We start from the raw sequence: 15,245 nt of genomic DNA, 5'->3' as shown, positions 1-15,245 counted from the left end.
AATAGGGATGGATTAAAGTGAAAGTGCTTGGACTGGAATGAATATAAACTGTTTAATATGATTTTATCCTCTCTCATTTCCAGTGCTTTCTTTATGCAACTCTAATACATTGAAATATATAACTCAGAAAATTGATAGAGGTTAAAGAACAAAATAAATTATTATTATATAATAACCTGAAACTATTTGCACAGTGAACAGTGTAAACTTTGTTCCCATAACAAAGGGAAAGACTGTCTTCGCTAGTCCAGTTATGACATCTCTTGAAACTGGGAAGTGAGGACTGCCTCAGCTCTATAGATCATTTTGTTAGGACTGCTGTTAGTTTAACACAGGGGTCAAGAAACTGTGCCTCTTTTTGTATGGCCTGCAAGCTAAGAACAGTTTTGAAATTTTTAAACAGCTGCAAAAATCAAAAGAAGATTAATATTTCAGGAAATGTGAAATTATTCAAAATTCAAATTTCATAATGCATATAATACATTATATTACATAATACATATAAAATGCACAGGAAATTTTTATCGAAACATAGCCATGCTTATTAGTTTATTGTCTACGGTGGCTTTTGTGTCATGACAGAGTTGAATATTGCGTGAGAAACCATATGGCTATAAAGTAAAACATATTTACTATCTGGCCCTTCACAGAAAAAGTTTGCTGATCCCTGGTTTAACTTAATTAAAAATCCTACTTGTTTAAGGATCGTGTTTGCTAATTGCACTGTTCTGGCTTTCCCAATGATTGGGAAAATATTCTCGTGGGACTTTATGGGCACAGTATAATAACATCCCAGGAATGTTTACTTGAAACAGTCAGTCCAGGATGCATAATTTGATCAAGAACTTCCCTGTTTAGTTATGAACCAGAACAGTCCTGGACCATTTCAAACCTGGCTCACCCCTGTGCTGAGGCTCCTGTGGTGTGGTGAATGATTGTCATGGCCTAAGGTCATACTTCTCTATTATTCAAATAGCATATACTGATGATTTTGAAAACTAGGAAAAGCACAGAAAGTTACGTTGAATATTACTTTGGTATCTTACACAGATGAGATTAATTTTAATGAAAAAGGAAAAGCCCACCTGGACGAGTTTCTGCCACAACAGGCCCAGCAAGGTCAGACGGCTTGCCAACACCTGCCTGGTTTATGGCTCGGACACGGAACACATAGCTGACACCCTCCTTGAGGTCTTGCACCTGGAAGAAACAAGTACAAAAGTAATGGGCATTTTGTGTCATTTAAACAAAAGTGCTCTTCCTCTGTAATAATGAATTACAGTTGACCCTTGAACAACATGCGTTTGAACGGCATGAGTCCACTTATATACAGATTTTTTGAAATAAGTACTGTAAATGTATTTTCTCTTTCTTATGATTTTGTTTTTTCCTTTTTAAAATATATATATGTATATGTGTGTATATATGTGTGTGTATATATATATATATATATATATATATACACACACATATATATTTCTTAATTTTCAAATGACCTAATATATAGTTTTCAGTTGACATAATATATCAGTTTCAGTATACAACATAGTGATTAGACATTTTTTATATAACTCATGAAGTGATTACCCTGATAAATCTGGTACCCATCTGACACCACACATAGTTATCACCATATTGACTATATTCCCTATGCTGTATTTTACATCCCCATGACTAATTTGTAGCTACCAATTTGTACTTCTTAATCCTTTCTCCTTTTTCACCCATTCCCCCAAACCCCTTCCCATTTGGCATCCATCAAACTGTTCTCTGTATCTAACAAACAGCGTTTGTTTCTGTTTTGTTTGTTCATTTATTTTGTTTTTTAGAGTCCACATATAAGTGAAATCATGTGTCCTTTGTATTTCTCTCTCTGACTTATTTTACTTAGCATAACACCTTCTAGGTCCATCCATGATGTTGCAGATGGCAAGATTTCTTTCTTTCTTTTTTTTTGTCGCTGAGTAATATTCCATTGTATATATGTACTACTTCTTTATCCATTCATCTATTGATGGACAATTAGGTTGCTTCTGCAAATTGGCTATTCTGAATAATGCTGCAATGTACATATAGATGCACACATCCCCCCGAAGTACCATTTTGGGTTTCTTCGGATAAATACCCAGAAGTGAGATTACTGGGTCCTTCTTTCTCTCTTGTTACAGCCTTTGTTTTAAAGTCTATTTTGTCCGGGATAAGTATTGCTAACCCAGCTTTTTGTTTTCTTGTTTCCATTTTCATGAAATATATTTTTCCATCCCTTTATTTTCAGTCTGTGTGTGTCTTTCGATCTGAAGTGAGTCTCTTATAGGCAGCATATGTATGGATCTTACTGTCTTACCCATTCAGCCACCCTATGTCTTCTGACTGGAACATTTAATTCATTTATATTTATAATAATTATTGATAGATCTGTAATTAGTGCCATTTTATTGTTCATATTTTTTATCTTTTTTTCTTCTTCTTAAAGAAGTCCTTCTAACATTTCTTGTAATACTGATTTGGTGGTGATGAACTCCTTTAGCTTTTTCATGTCTGGGAAGCTCTTATCTGTCCTTTGATTCTAAATGATAGCTTTGCTGGGTAGAGTAATCTTGGTTATAGGTCCTTGCTTTTCATCACTTTGAATATTTTGTGCCAATCCCTTCTGGCTTGCAAAGTTTCTGTTGTTGAGAAATCAGCTGATAGTCTTATAGGAGCTCTCTTGGAGGGTAACTAACTGCTTTCCTCTTGCTGCTTTTAAGATTCTCTCTTTGTCTTTAACATTTGGCATTTTAATTATGATGTGTCTTGGTGTGGGCCTCTTTGGATTCATCTTGTTTGGGACTCTCTGCTTCCTAAGCTTGTATGTCTGTTTCCTTCACCAGGTTAGGAAATTTTTCTGTCATTATTTTTTCAAATAGGTTTTCCATTTCTTGCTCTTTCTCTTCCCCTTCTGGTACTACAATGATGTGAATGTTGGTATGCTTCACGTTGTACCAGAGAGTCCTTAAACAATCCTCACTTTTTTTTTTTTCTTGGATTCTTTTTGCTGTTCTCATTGGGTGTTTTCTGCTATCTTATATTCCAAATTGATGATTTGATCATCTGCTTCATCTAATCTCCTGTTGATTCCCGCTAATGTATTCTTCATTTCTGACTATTTTTTTTTATGTTTTCTATATCCATTTTTATGGTTCTTATCTCTTTGTCGAAGTTCTCACTGAGATCATTGAGTATCCTTATAACAGTATTTTGAACTCTGCATCTGGTAGATTGCTTGTCTTCATTTTGTTTAGTTCTTTTTCTGAAGTTTTGTTCTGTTCTTTCATTTGGGACATGTTTCTTTGTCACCTCATTTGGCTGCCTCCCTGTTTTTGTTTCTATGTGTGTTATTGGGGAGAGCCGCTGTGTGTCCTTGTCTTAGTAGACAAGGTCTTATGTAGTAGGTGTCCTGTGGGGGCCATTGGCATAATCTCCTTGGCCACCTGAATGCGGTGTTCCAGGTGTGTCCCTTGTGTGGGTTGTTGTGCCCTCCTGTAATCGAGCCTTGGTTGCTGTTTGTACACAATGGGAGGGATTGACCTTCAGGCTGATTGGCCGTGACTACAGTTGAGGAACTGTTGTGGAGGTGGTGACCCTATGTAGTAGTATTTGCTTTAGCAGGGATCTTGTGCCTGCTGAGTCAGTCCTTTGAGTGTGTTGCACACATAGGCATCTGGGTTGTGCTCTGGTGTGGTCTGAAGCTGTTTATCAGGTGTATTGGTTCTGGGGCCTCTTGGGAAGGGCCCTAGTGCAGGGCAACGTCAGCTGCTGCCTGTGCCCTGCCCAGGGTCACTTGGTATGAGCTACAAAGGGATCTACAGATGGTTGGTGCCTGTGTTGGCCTTAGGGGTGACTGAAAGAGGCTAAGCTGTCAACTGAGGTCAGCTGCCACTAGTGCCCGGCTTGGGGCTGATTAGCAAAGAGTACAGGTATGCAAAGGCCACATGCTACTTGTCTGTGGTTTGTGAACCTTTGAGAGATTTTAGGAAAGTCCACAGCATGAGCCAAGACATGTCATTTCTGTGGAAAACCCACTAGAAGAGGCTTGGGTGGGCCCCCAAGTTGGGTGGGGCAGGGTCTCAGGGAATCACCAAGGTGAGCAGGCTGGGAGAGGGGAGGGCTCAACAAAGGGCCACTGGCTTCTGCCACCATTTCTTTCTGGAAGAAAGCTGCCCCTCCAGCCCTTGCCCTGAAGCTAGACAATTCAGTTCCTCTGCATATATACCTGGCACCCTTCAAGCTGCTGCCCCAGCACTAGAGCTCAAAGTGAGTGAGGCTGTCAGCTAGCAAGTCTGTGTGCAGGCCCATTAAGGGGAACACCTGGTATTTCAGCTGCCCTTATCTCAATCAGCCACAATCTCCACTGTTTTTCACAGCCAGAATTATGGGGACTTCTCTTCCTGGCACTGGAACCCGAGACTGGGGAGCCTAATGTGGGGCTGGGACCCTTTACTCCTCAGGGGGAACCTCTACAGCTGAGATATCCCTCCCAATTTTTAACTGCTACACATTGGTATGGGACCAGCCCGTTCTGCATCTCTACCCCTCCTACCTGACTTGATGTGGTTCCTTCTGTATATTCTTAGTTGTAAAACTTCTGTTCTGCTAGACTTCAGGCAATTCTCAATGATGGTTGTTCTGTAGTTTAGTTGTAATTTTGATGTGGTTGTGGGAGGAGGTGAGCACAGCGTTTACCTACTCCTTCCTTATGATTTTCTTAATAACATTTTGTTTTCTCTAGCTTGCTTTATCATAAAATATAGTACATAATACATATAACATACAAAATAAACATCAGTTAATCAACTGTTTATGTTATTTGTAAGGCTTCTGGTCAACAGTAGGCTTTAGTATTAATGGTTAACTTTTGTGGAATCAAAAGTTACATAAGGATTTTCGAATGAGCCATTGAGGGTCCCCTAATCATGTTGTTCAGGGGTCAACTGTAGTTTTATATATATATATATATATATATATATATAGCACAAAGGGTACAGGACTTGAGTTCCAGACCTGATTCTGTCAAAGACTAAGCATGTGGCTTTCACTTTAAACTTTCTTCTCTCTGGACCATCTATTAGTTACAAGATGTTTCTAAGATCCTCTACAAATCTGATATTCTCTCTTTTTTAGATTTAATGGCCATCAGCACCAGAAACAAGAGACTGATATTGGTATGTTTTAAAGGAGTTAACTACCTCATTCTTTGGTCAAAAAGACATAATACAAAGTGGTCACAAGAGAGTATATGCTGCCTTTTCTTTCCTGATCTTTTTGAGCCATTCCATGAATAATTTCAGATAAAATTCCTGGCAAGAGAAGGGAATTAAAAACATGGGTCATGGACATTTTCCATTTGTTTAAAAGCATGCTAACACTCTAAAACTAAAATAAACAAAAATTGTCCCTGTATATTTAATATAGCTATTTCTCACTAACTAGACAAGCAATTGACATGATTGTGAATTTTAGCAATTTGTGAATAATCAAAATGTATTAAAATTCTAAATCTCCACATTTTCAATAATCAAGGGGATGTTTTCTGAGAACCTATTACATGTGTGCTACTGGACTAGTTATAAGAGTAGGAAGACTGTAAAAAAAAACATGTATAATATGGTTTTATATGACAGTTCCACTTCATAATTTTTTGTGACTTTCTTTGGGTTGAGCACAGTCTCATTACTATTATTAAGACTATTAATATTTACCAAAAATTATCTTTTACTTTTTAAAATATATGACATTTAAAAGATACATTGTGTTTTAAGGAGGAATTTATTATACACAGAGGGTGCAATTATTTCCCGTAATGTTGTGATGGAGATCAATATCCAAAAAGTGATTTAAATCAAATAAAGCTAGAATGTATTTATTCGACCAAGTGAAATGTTTGTGACCATGCATTTAAATGTACTACATATTAAATTGTTCAGTTTTTAATCTAATTAGTTCAATATATTGTGTTTATGGTAATAAAATGTCATTTATGTAGTGATAGCTTTCGCTGGAGCTAATGGATTTTTGAAATGAATTTTAATCTGTAAATTAATTGAGTTTAGGCACAGGCTAAATGCACAGAGCTTGATGCATTTAAATTCTATGTTTAGTAATCATGCCAGGCAACTGTGGATTTACAGAAAGGAACAGAAACATTTCCTTGTTGTGACAGAAATAGACCAGTTGCCAGGTGCCTGCCACATCTGCTCCTGCCACTTAGGTAATATGTGGCCATGAGTCAGATTTCTGCATCATGACACAGGAAGTGAATCCACATCCAAGTGTCTAGTAACTGGGGTGATAGAAACACCCTTCCACTCTCCTATCACCACAGGGCCAATGAGCACTGGCCTTAAAAGCACTATGGATGCCTAATCTATGCACGTGAAATTTCCTTTTCTTGGATTTTTCCCCCTACCCTATAACTTCCGAAGGAACTGCATTCCCTTGCCTACTCCATTCATAAACCCCACCCTTCCAATATTTACTCCCTTCTCACCAGGCTATAACTACCAATAAAAAAAGGAAAACAGTGAGCTCTGTTAGGTTAAATCCTTTTGGTTGAAAGTAATGCATCTTTAACTCTCTTTGAGGACCCCGAGACATGGTGCTGAAGTGAACGTTGGCGCTTCCAGCAGAAACCATATGTTCTGGCTGCAATTGTTTAAGTTCTCCCATTTGTGACTCTATATCTCCCATCCTCACTTAAGTGTACCAGGCTCAACAATTTAACATGTACATTTTTTTCTCCATTTCAGGCTTGAAAATTTTTCTAAATATAAAACATCTGGAAGAGTGAATCTACATCAAAATGGGTATAGGGATTATAGGACATCTTTACTTTTCTTCCCTAGGCTTTTAGTATTTGAATTTTTCATTATGGGCATGTGTCAGTTTTGTAATCAGAAAAATCAATAATTCTATTTTCACTTTAAAAACTGGCCAAATTCTAATATCATTTCCTTATAGTATGTTCATCTTCAGTTTGTGAGGCACACGCAACCTCAGTGTCTCTCCCCCAAATTTGCCTTTCTTCTTTGTCTTTTTCTAAAACCACTCTTCGATGTATTTTAACTCTATTTTATTTTTTTCCTGCCCATTTTTTCTGGGCTCTTGGTTCCTTTTTCTTGGCTTCTTATTCTTGTATGGTTTCACCCCAGTCAGGTTCAACCGTAGGCTCTTGGGATTCTGTGCTGTGGCCGACGGGGGATTTAGAAATCATCCTGGCCATAAATACCATCACCAGCCAGGATGTGTCTGACCTTTATTTTACACTGACCTTTTGGGGTTCCTTTGCACTTGGAGGCCTCCTGACTCATCTGGATAATCAAACAGCAACCTAGGTTCCAGAACTTCCTAGATCTTTTCTTGTCCCCGTGAAATGTGACCTTCCTTATCTCTTCAGGGTTTTGTAAGGGGTAAAGAGATCATTGGCATAATGCTAAGTTGAGTTAATGGCATGTTGGGTGTAATGGCTTAAGGGTCATTTCTCCTGGAGGATATATTTACACTTTTTATGGGGACTATAAATGCCTTAACTCCAGAGAGTGGCTGACAGATGGTACGTACTTTAGCCCTTCTTGGTAAGTTGATGGGAGAGTTCTTTTAGACTAGTTATACTCTGAACACCTTCCAAGGCCCACCCTCTATGCAGCGGCCTATTTTGCTGACAGCATTCAGTGTGCAGCTTTCTGTATGACTGAGGTGAAGCCACACTTCATTCTAAATAATAACAACTAGAATCATACTCCCCCACCCCAATTTCTGAAGCCAACTGTGAATTCAGGGTCTGCTGACTATAAGGGAAAACACTCTTTTGAAATTTCCATTTGGAACAAGTGAGAGATTCAGTGTTTTTAGCAGAACAGTGTTTGGTAGAGTTAGGAATTGGTCCAGTTGGAATACTCTAGGGAAATCTGGAAGGCAAAGACATGGATAAGGGTGAGAATAAGGTCAAGAGTTAAGTGAATCCATTTCCACTAGCCTCTGAGAGCTCATGTGAATACAAGCCTGAGGGCAGAGGTGAAATGAGACAGGGCATCATTGAAAAGAATCAGCAGTTAAAGGCTTACTGGTGTGAACTCTATAAAAATAGCACCCTCAAATCAAAGACTACCCTCGAAAAAATTATAGGTAGGAACGAGAAAGTCACCTTTGGGAGATGGTAAGTAAAAATGACTTAAGACTGTGAGTAACAAATATGTGAAGCGGGTAAGTAGAGGCAAGGAGGAAAAGAAGAGGGAGGAGGGAGCGTGTGGATGTTTTCCAAAGCGAGGCTAAGGGATTCAGGTTAAATATAACCAAATTGTTTTAAGCATCAGAAACTTCCCCAAACCCCAACCACTGCCAAACGGAATCTTACCAGGAGCCCAATGTATGACACGGACCGAAGCAGAGACGTTCTGTTTTACCTTGCTAACTTTAAAGTTAATATCATTAGAAGAGCCTATGTTCTTCTTCTTTTTTTTTTTTTAAAGGTTTCTCAAACTATGAGCATTCTCTTACCTTCAGGTATTTGTTTTTAATAGCCGCCTCATTGAGTCCACGCCATTGGTCATCTTTGGCTTTGGCCTCCTTCATATCCACAAAGTAACCAGTGACTGGAGTTCGTCCAGAATGGATGGGAGGCTTCCACTGCAGAACCAGGGAGGTTTTCCTGACTTCGCTATACTTAAGATTGTGTGGTGGTCCTGTGAAAGAGACCAATGCATAAAAATCATAATGTAGACGAGAAAACTCTAATGTGTGTAAATCTAGAACCACATTTAAGGTCTTAGAGCTGAATCTGAGGTTGGTGTTCTGTTTTTCAAAATCTACCATTTCCATGGAAATAGGTATTTTGTGGTTATTTCACAGCAAGTATCCTGAACGGCTCTATACCAGCCTATCAAGACCCTTTATGGGCAGCAGGGGGTTAAGGCCAGTTCAAGATGCCCCTCAGATGCTGAATGAAACTTGCCTGCAGGCTGTCATCAGGCACGTGTCCCTTACCTTTTATCAGAACTGTACAATTTGGTTGCAGCTTCAGTTTCATATTATTTTTGGATAATAATCTGAAAATTCTCTCAAATCTCAAATTAGCACGAAGGAAGCAAACTCTATTTGATGGCAAGATAATAGTATTTCTTATAAAGGAAAAAGGGATATATTACAAAATAGGTCCCTATTGGAGGGAAATTTTCCCCGGAAAGAATGTATCTATCCCATATAGGAACTACAGTTATGGTTTACAAAGACCTTTCACCAAATAAATACAATCAATCCCGTGAGCCCTGAATCTGCGTTAAATACTGTCAGGTATGTTACATTTATTTATCTCATTCATCCTTAAGACAATTACCAGGAAACTAAGCGAAGGCACATAACTTGATCAACCTGTTCAAAAAGAAAGCCAGAATGTTTTTCCTACTTGTGTGTTCTTTGCACTCTTGGGAGAGTCCAAACTACTAAGGGATTTATCTTTGCATGACCAACAGCTGATATGACAATCAATCAAAATCACCTGTACTGACTCACAGTGGCCTGAAAGCCAACTACAAGCACAGATTCTATCATGCTACACTTTGGCATTTTGCAATTGATAGTTCAATATTTACTGGGCCCTCTACCTTGGCATAAGAGTCACAAAATGCATCATCCTTTTCTTCCGACAATATCTTGTGTGGAAATAGGTTTAAATAATAACACCAATACCTTACATTGGTGTGGCATGTTCTGTTTCACAAAGGGATTTTGTGACCATTTTCTTTTTAATTTGTTAAATTTATTGGGCTGACATTGATTAGTAAAATTATATAGGTTTCAAGTATACATTTCTATAATACATCATCTATAAATTGCATTGTGTGTTCACCACCCAGAGTCAGTTCTCCTTCCATCACCATATATTTGACCTCCCTTTAACCTCTTCTACCACACCCTCCCCCTTTACCCTCTGGTAATGACTAAACTGTTGTCTGTGTCTATGAGTTTTTGTTTCTTTGTTTGTCTTGTTCATTTGTTGCTTTCAGTTTTATATCCCACATATGAGTGAAATCATATGGTTCTTGACTTTATCTGTCTGATTTATTTAGCTTAGCATAATAATCTCAAGATCCATACATGTTGTTGCAAATGGCACTATTTCATCTTTTCTTATAGCTGAGTAATATTCCATTGTGTATAAGTGTCACATCTCCTTTATCCAATCAACTATGGAAGAACACCTTGGTTGTTCTCATGTTTTGGTGACTGTGAATAATGCTGCACTGAAAATAGGGGTACATATATCTTTACAATGGTTTTCAGATTTTTTGGGTAGATACCCAGAAGAAGGATTGCTAGGTCATATGGTAATTCTATTCTTAATTTTTTGAGGCCCTTCCATACTGTTTTCCATAGTGGCTGTTCCAATTTACATTTTCAACAGCAGTATATGAGGGTTCCTTTTTCTCCACAGTCTCTCCAACACTTGTTATCATGTATCTTGTTGATAATAGCCATTCTAACAGGTGTGAGGTGGTATCTCATTGTGGTTTTGATTTTCATTTCCCTAATAGCTAGTGAAGTTGAGCATTTTTTTCCATATATCTATTGGCCATTTGTATGTCTTCTTGGGAGAAGTGTCTGTTAAGGTCTTCTGCCCATTTTTTAATTGGATTCTTTGTTTTTTGTTGTTGAGTTGTACAAGTTCTTTATATATTTTGGATATTAGCCCCTTATTGGAGGCGTTATTTGCAAATATCTTCTCCCATTTTATTGGTTGCCTCTTTATTAGGTCGATGGTTACTTTTGCTGTGTGGAAGCTTTTCAGTAGGATATAGTCCCATTCATTTATTTTAGCTTTTACTTCCGTTGCTTTTGAGGTCATATTCATAAAATCCTCTCTGAACTGAAGGTCCATCAGTTTAGTACCTATGCTTTCTTCTACACAGTTTATTGTTTCAGGTCTCATGTTTAGGTCTTAGATCAATTTCGAGTTAATTTTGGTATATTGTGACAGATAGCAGTCTAGTGTCATTCTTTCGCAAGTGGCTTCCCTATTTTCCCAGCACCATTTTGGAGGAGGGTTTCTTTTCTTTTTTATTTTATTTTATTTTATTAAATTTATTGCGGTGACAATTGTTAGTAAAATTACATAGATTTCAGGTGTACAATTCTGTATTACATCATCTATAAATCCCATTGTGTGTTCATCACCCAGAGTCAGTTCTCCTTCGATCACCATATATTTGATCCCCCTTACCTTCATCTCCCACCTCTTTTCTTCATTATGTGTTTTTGGCTCATTCGTCAAAAATTATCTGTCCACATATGAGGTCTGACAATTAAATTTGCTTAACTTTTTTGATATCAGAGGGATTATTCATTATGAATTTGTCCCAACTGGACAAACAGTTAACCAACTTTACTATTTCAAAGTGCTGAAAAGGCTGCATGAAAAAGTTAGATGACCTGAACTTTCCTCCATGGCTTTTGCGTCACGACAATGCACCAGCTCACATGGCATGGTCTGTGAGGAAATTTTTAGCTAGTAAACAAATAAATGTATTGGAACTCCCTCCCCACTCACTGATCTGGTCCCCACTGACTTCTTTCTTTACCCAAAGATAAAGGAAATATTGAAAGGAAGACATTTTGATCACATTCAGGACATCAAGGGTAATATGAAGACAGCTCTGAGGGCCATTCCAGAAAAAGAGTTCCAGAATTGCTTTGAAGGTGGAGTAGGCAGTGGCTTTGGTGCATAGCTTCCCAACGGGAGTGACCATAGTGATATTCAGCAGCGAGGTATGTAGCACTTTTTCTAGGATTGGTTTGAGAACTCAATAGTACATCTTCGTATATGTATGGGTATAATTCTAGGTTTTCAATTCTGTTCCATTGGTCTGTGTGTCTGTTTTTCTGCCATTAGCATACTGTTTTGATTATTGTCACCTTGTAGTATTGATTGAAGGCAGGCAGTGTGATACCTCCAGGCTTGTTCTTTTTCTGAGGATTGCTTTGGCTATTCAGGGTCTTTGTAATTCTATACATATCTGATGAGTTTTTGTTCTATTTCTTTAAAAAATGCCATTGGGATTTTGATGGGGGTTGCACTGAATCTGTATATTGCTTTGGGCAATATGGCCATTTTATCTATGTTGATTCTTCCAATCCATGAACACTGGACTTTTGCTTTTGGAAGGTTTTGGATGATTGTTCGATTTCCTTATTGTTGATCAGTCTAGTTAGATTTTCCAGTTCTTCATGTTTCAGTCTAGGAAGGCCATATATTTCTAAAAACTTGTCCATTTCTTCTAGGTTATTGAATTTGGTGGCGTATAGTCCTCCATAGTATTCTCGCATGATCCTCTGTATTTCTGTAGTGTCCGTGTAACTTTTTCTCTTTCATTTCTGATTTTATTTGTGTCTTTTCCCTTTTTTCTTTAGTGAGTCTAGCCAAGGGTTTGTCAATCTTATCAATCTTTTTAAAGAACAAGCTCTTTGTTGCATTAATTTTTTTCTATTGTCTTTTTGTTCTCTATTTCAGTTACTTCTGCTCTAATTTTTATTATTTCCTTCCTTCTGCTGACTTTGGCTTTCATTTGTTCTTTTTTTTCTAATTCTTTAAGATGTAATGTTAGGTTGTTTATTAGGTTGTTTCTTGAGATAGGCCTGTAATGATATCAATTTCTCTCTTAATACTGCTTTCACTACACCCCAATAACTTTGACACATGTATTTTCATTCTCATTTGTTTCTATGTGTCTTTTGCTCTCTCCTATTATTTCCTCTTTGACCCAGGCATTCTTTAATAGCATGTTGTTTAATCTCCACGTATTTATGGTTTTCCCCGCTTTCTTTTTGCAGTTGATCTGCAATTTCAAAACATTGTGATTGGAAAATATGCTTGGTATGATTTCAGACTTCTTTAATTTGCTGAGGCCAGTTTTGTGTCCCAACATATGGTCTATCTTTGAGAATGCTCTATGTGCACTAGAATAGAATGTATAGTCTGGTGTTCTAGGATGAAATGTTCTGTAAATATGACTATTTTCTTGTGTCATCCCAGCCTCAGAACCCAGTGAGGCATCTGAGAGGTAGCACTGCTTTACCCAGAAGAAACTCTGTTCTGCTGCTTCCTAGAACTTCTTGTCTAGGAATAAGACCTAGTTTTCAATCCTAACAACCACTTACTACATGTATGACCTTCTTGGTATCATTTAACTTGAGTCTCAGTTTCTTCACCTATAAAACAAAGGGATGACAAAACATTCTTCTTTTTTTTTTTTTTCCTAAACATTCTTAATGCTCTCATCTCTAAGAGCTTTCTTGAGTTTTGGCTTGCCCAATACTACTCAGTAAGTCAAGGGTGGCTCTGAGAAACAAGAGGTCATGGGGTGGAGGACTGTCCCATTCATTTCTCCTCTGAGTGAAGAGCACTCACCCTGCACCCTCTTTTGCAAACTATATCTTTCTATCAAAATATTTCTACAGACCTACTCAGAATTTCTTAGTCTCTAGTCACTCACATTTTAACTTTATTCAGGAATTGCAAGAAATTAAAAACAGATTCACCTTTGTGTAGGTGACAGAAGGAAATTAATATACATCAACTAGTTTCAAGGAGGTACAAAGAAAGGCAGTGTGTATGCCTCTTGTATTTACTGAAGTTGTATAAGCACTTGAACTTCCCTAGAATTTCTCTTGTAATCTTTTTATACATGCTTGATAGAGAAGTGATGTAGATGGACACTGGCTATGTAAAGGGAAAATGATGGTTCTTCAAGGGCATTAAGGTTTCAAATTGAGGAAGAAGGTGGCACTGGAGGCAGGGCTGGAGCCACCTAGTATTTATGTCCAGTGTGGCTTGGTGTTCTGATATGGTTGATGCTGGTGCCATACCAGTTGTTACTAAACCCCGCTGGGAGAATTTAGTCATTCTGTGGTACTAAAGTTTTTGGGTTTCTGAAGTTAGTACCATTGGAAGCAAAAGAAAACTATCCACCAAACACACTAATGTTGCTACTTTGAATCTTAATGGCTTAGTAAATTTGTTGGTATTCCATTTTTAAATCTGTTCAGTGTTGTAGGTGTATGAGAGTTAAAAGTGTAGGTAAATATAAATATTTCTGCCATTTCCCCATTTTCTTCCCTGCCCAACCAACAACCCCCTATGACATCCTCCAAAGGAGAACATTTCCAGTCAGTTCCAGGATCTTTGTTGTGATGCAGTTAGGGAAAAGTATATAGAGGGAAAGGACTAAAGAAATAAGTGGAGAATGCATGGGAACTAAGGAGTGCAGGAGGACTTTTTGAGAAATTTTTCTGAGGTATATGAATTGATGCTCTTTAATGGCCTTTAAGAAGCACAAGCAAAAATTGGAATTCCTTTTAAATGGATCATATGTTATTCAAATTATATGCTTCTGTCAATTCTACTGCATGCAAAGGTTGAACTATGGGGCTCTAGGATTTATTTGGAACACAAGCATAAGAAATGTATACCCGGTTTTATATTGGTACCTATTACTTAGCAATATTATAAACAGATTTTACATAAACATGAGGGGCCAAGAGAATTTAGTTCCCTTAGAAGTTGTCTAAGCATTTAAATTAAGTTCTAAGTTGTAGGTTCTATTGGCAAAAACTCTGAGCCTCAGTGCTGAGACGGTTTTCACAGTTTACCTGGAACAGCAATGGTCCACTCCTCACATTTAAAGCATTCGCTTACTGCTGAGGGCACTCCCAATCCAGCGATGTTCATGGCTGCCACTTGGAATTGATACACTGTATTTTCCTTTAGGTTGCTAATCTGCAATACGGACAACATCACAGAGAGTGAACATTTCAGGCTTGTTTGTTCTAATTGTTCAACATTTTATTTATTTACCTCTCATGTTGGACACAATCTAGGATGACCCTCAATGAGTCATACCCTCTCCTTGAGTGTGGGTGGAACAGGTGACCTACTTCTAGCCAACAGAATATGGCAAGGGCATTGGAATATCAGTCCTGTGGTTGTTACAACATATGGCAAAGGAGAAGGGATATTTCAGATATAATTAAGGTCCCGAATCAGTTAATTTTGAGTTAATCAAAAGGGAAATGGATTATGCTGGGTGGGCCTGACTGTGATATTGTGATTTAGAATGAGAAATATGTATTTGGTTTTCTCTCCATTCCTAGCACAGAGCTCCTAAAAACCATGGAATTTACTAAGTGATGAGGATGATAAAGGTGTCTTTCATTACGTT

General features: G+C 37.8%; 1 protein-coding gene across 2 annotated transcripts in view; it reads right to left on the bottom strand.

The window, feature by feature from the left end:
* MYOM1 (myomesin 1) overlaps window positions 1-15,245 on the bottom strand; it is a 126,583-nt gene that overhangs the window by 33,353 nt on the left and 77,985 nt on the right. For both annotated transcript variants that reach the window (XM_019755764.3, XM_019755765.3), the window contains 3 exons: window positions 14,677-14,803; window positions 8,533-8,717; window positions 1,086-1,200 (listed from right to left, as the gene is read on the bottom strand). In XM_019755764.3, coding sequence (XP_019611323.3) covers window positions 1,086-1,200; window positions 8,533-8,717; window positions 14,677-14,803 — 427 coding nt within the window. The remainder of the gene's footprint in view (window positions 1-1,085; window positions 1,201-8,532; window positions 8,718-14,676; window positions 14,804-15,245) is intronic.

This window comes from Rhinolophus sinicus, chromosome 4 (genome assembly GCF_057876585.1).
Source record: "Rhinolophus sinicus isolate RSI-liver-muscle chromosome 4, RSI-T2T, whole genome shotgun sequence".
In the NCBI taxonomy this organism is placed as follows: Eukaryota; Metazoa; Chordata; class Mammalia; order Chiroptera; family Rhinolophidae; genus Rhinolophus; species Rhinolophus sinicus.
The sequence above is the reverse complement of the archived record's forward strand: the minus strand, read 5'-3'. Positions and strand labels throughout refer to the sequence as shown.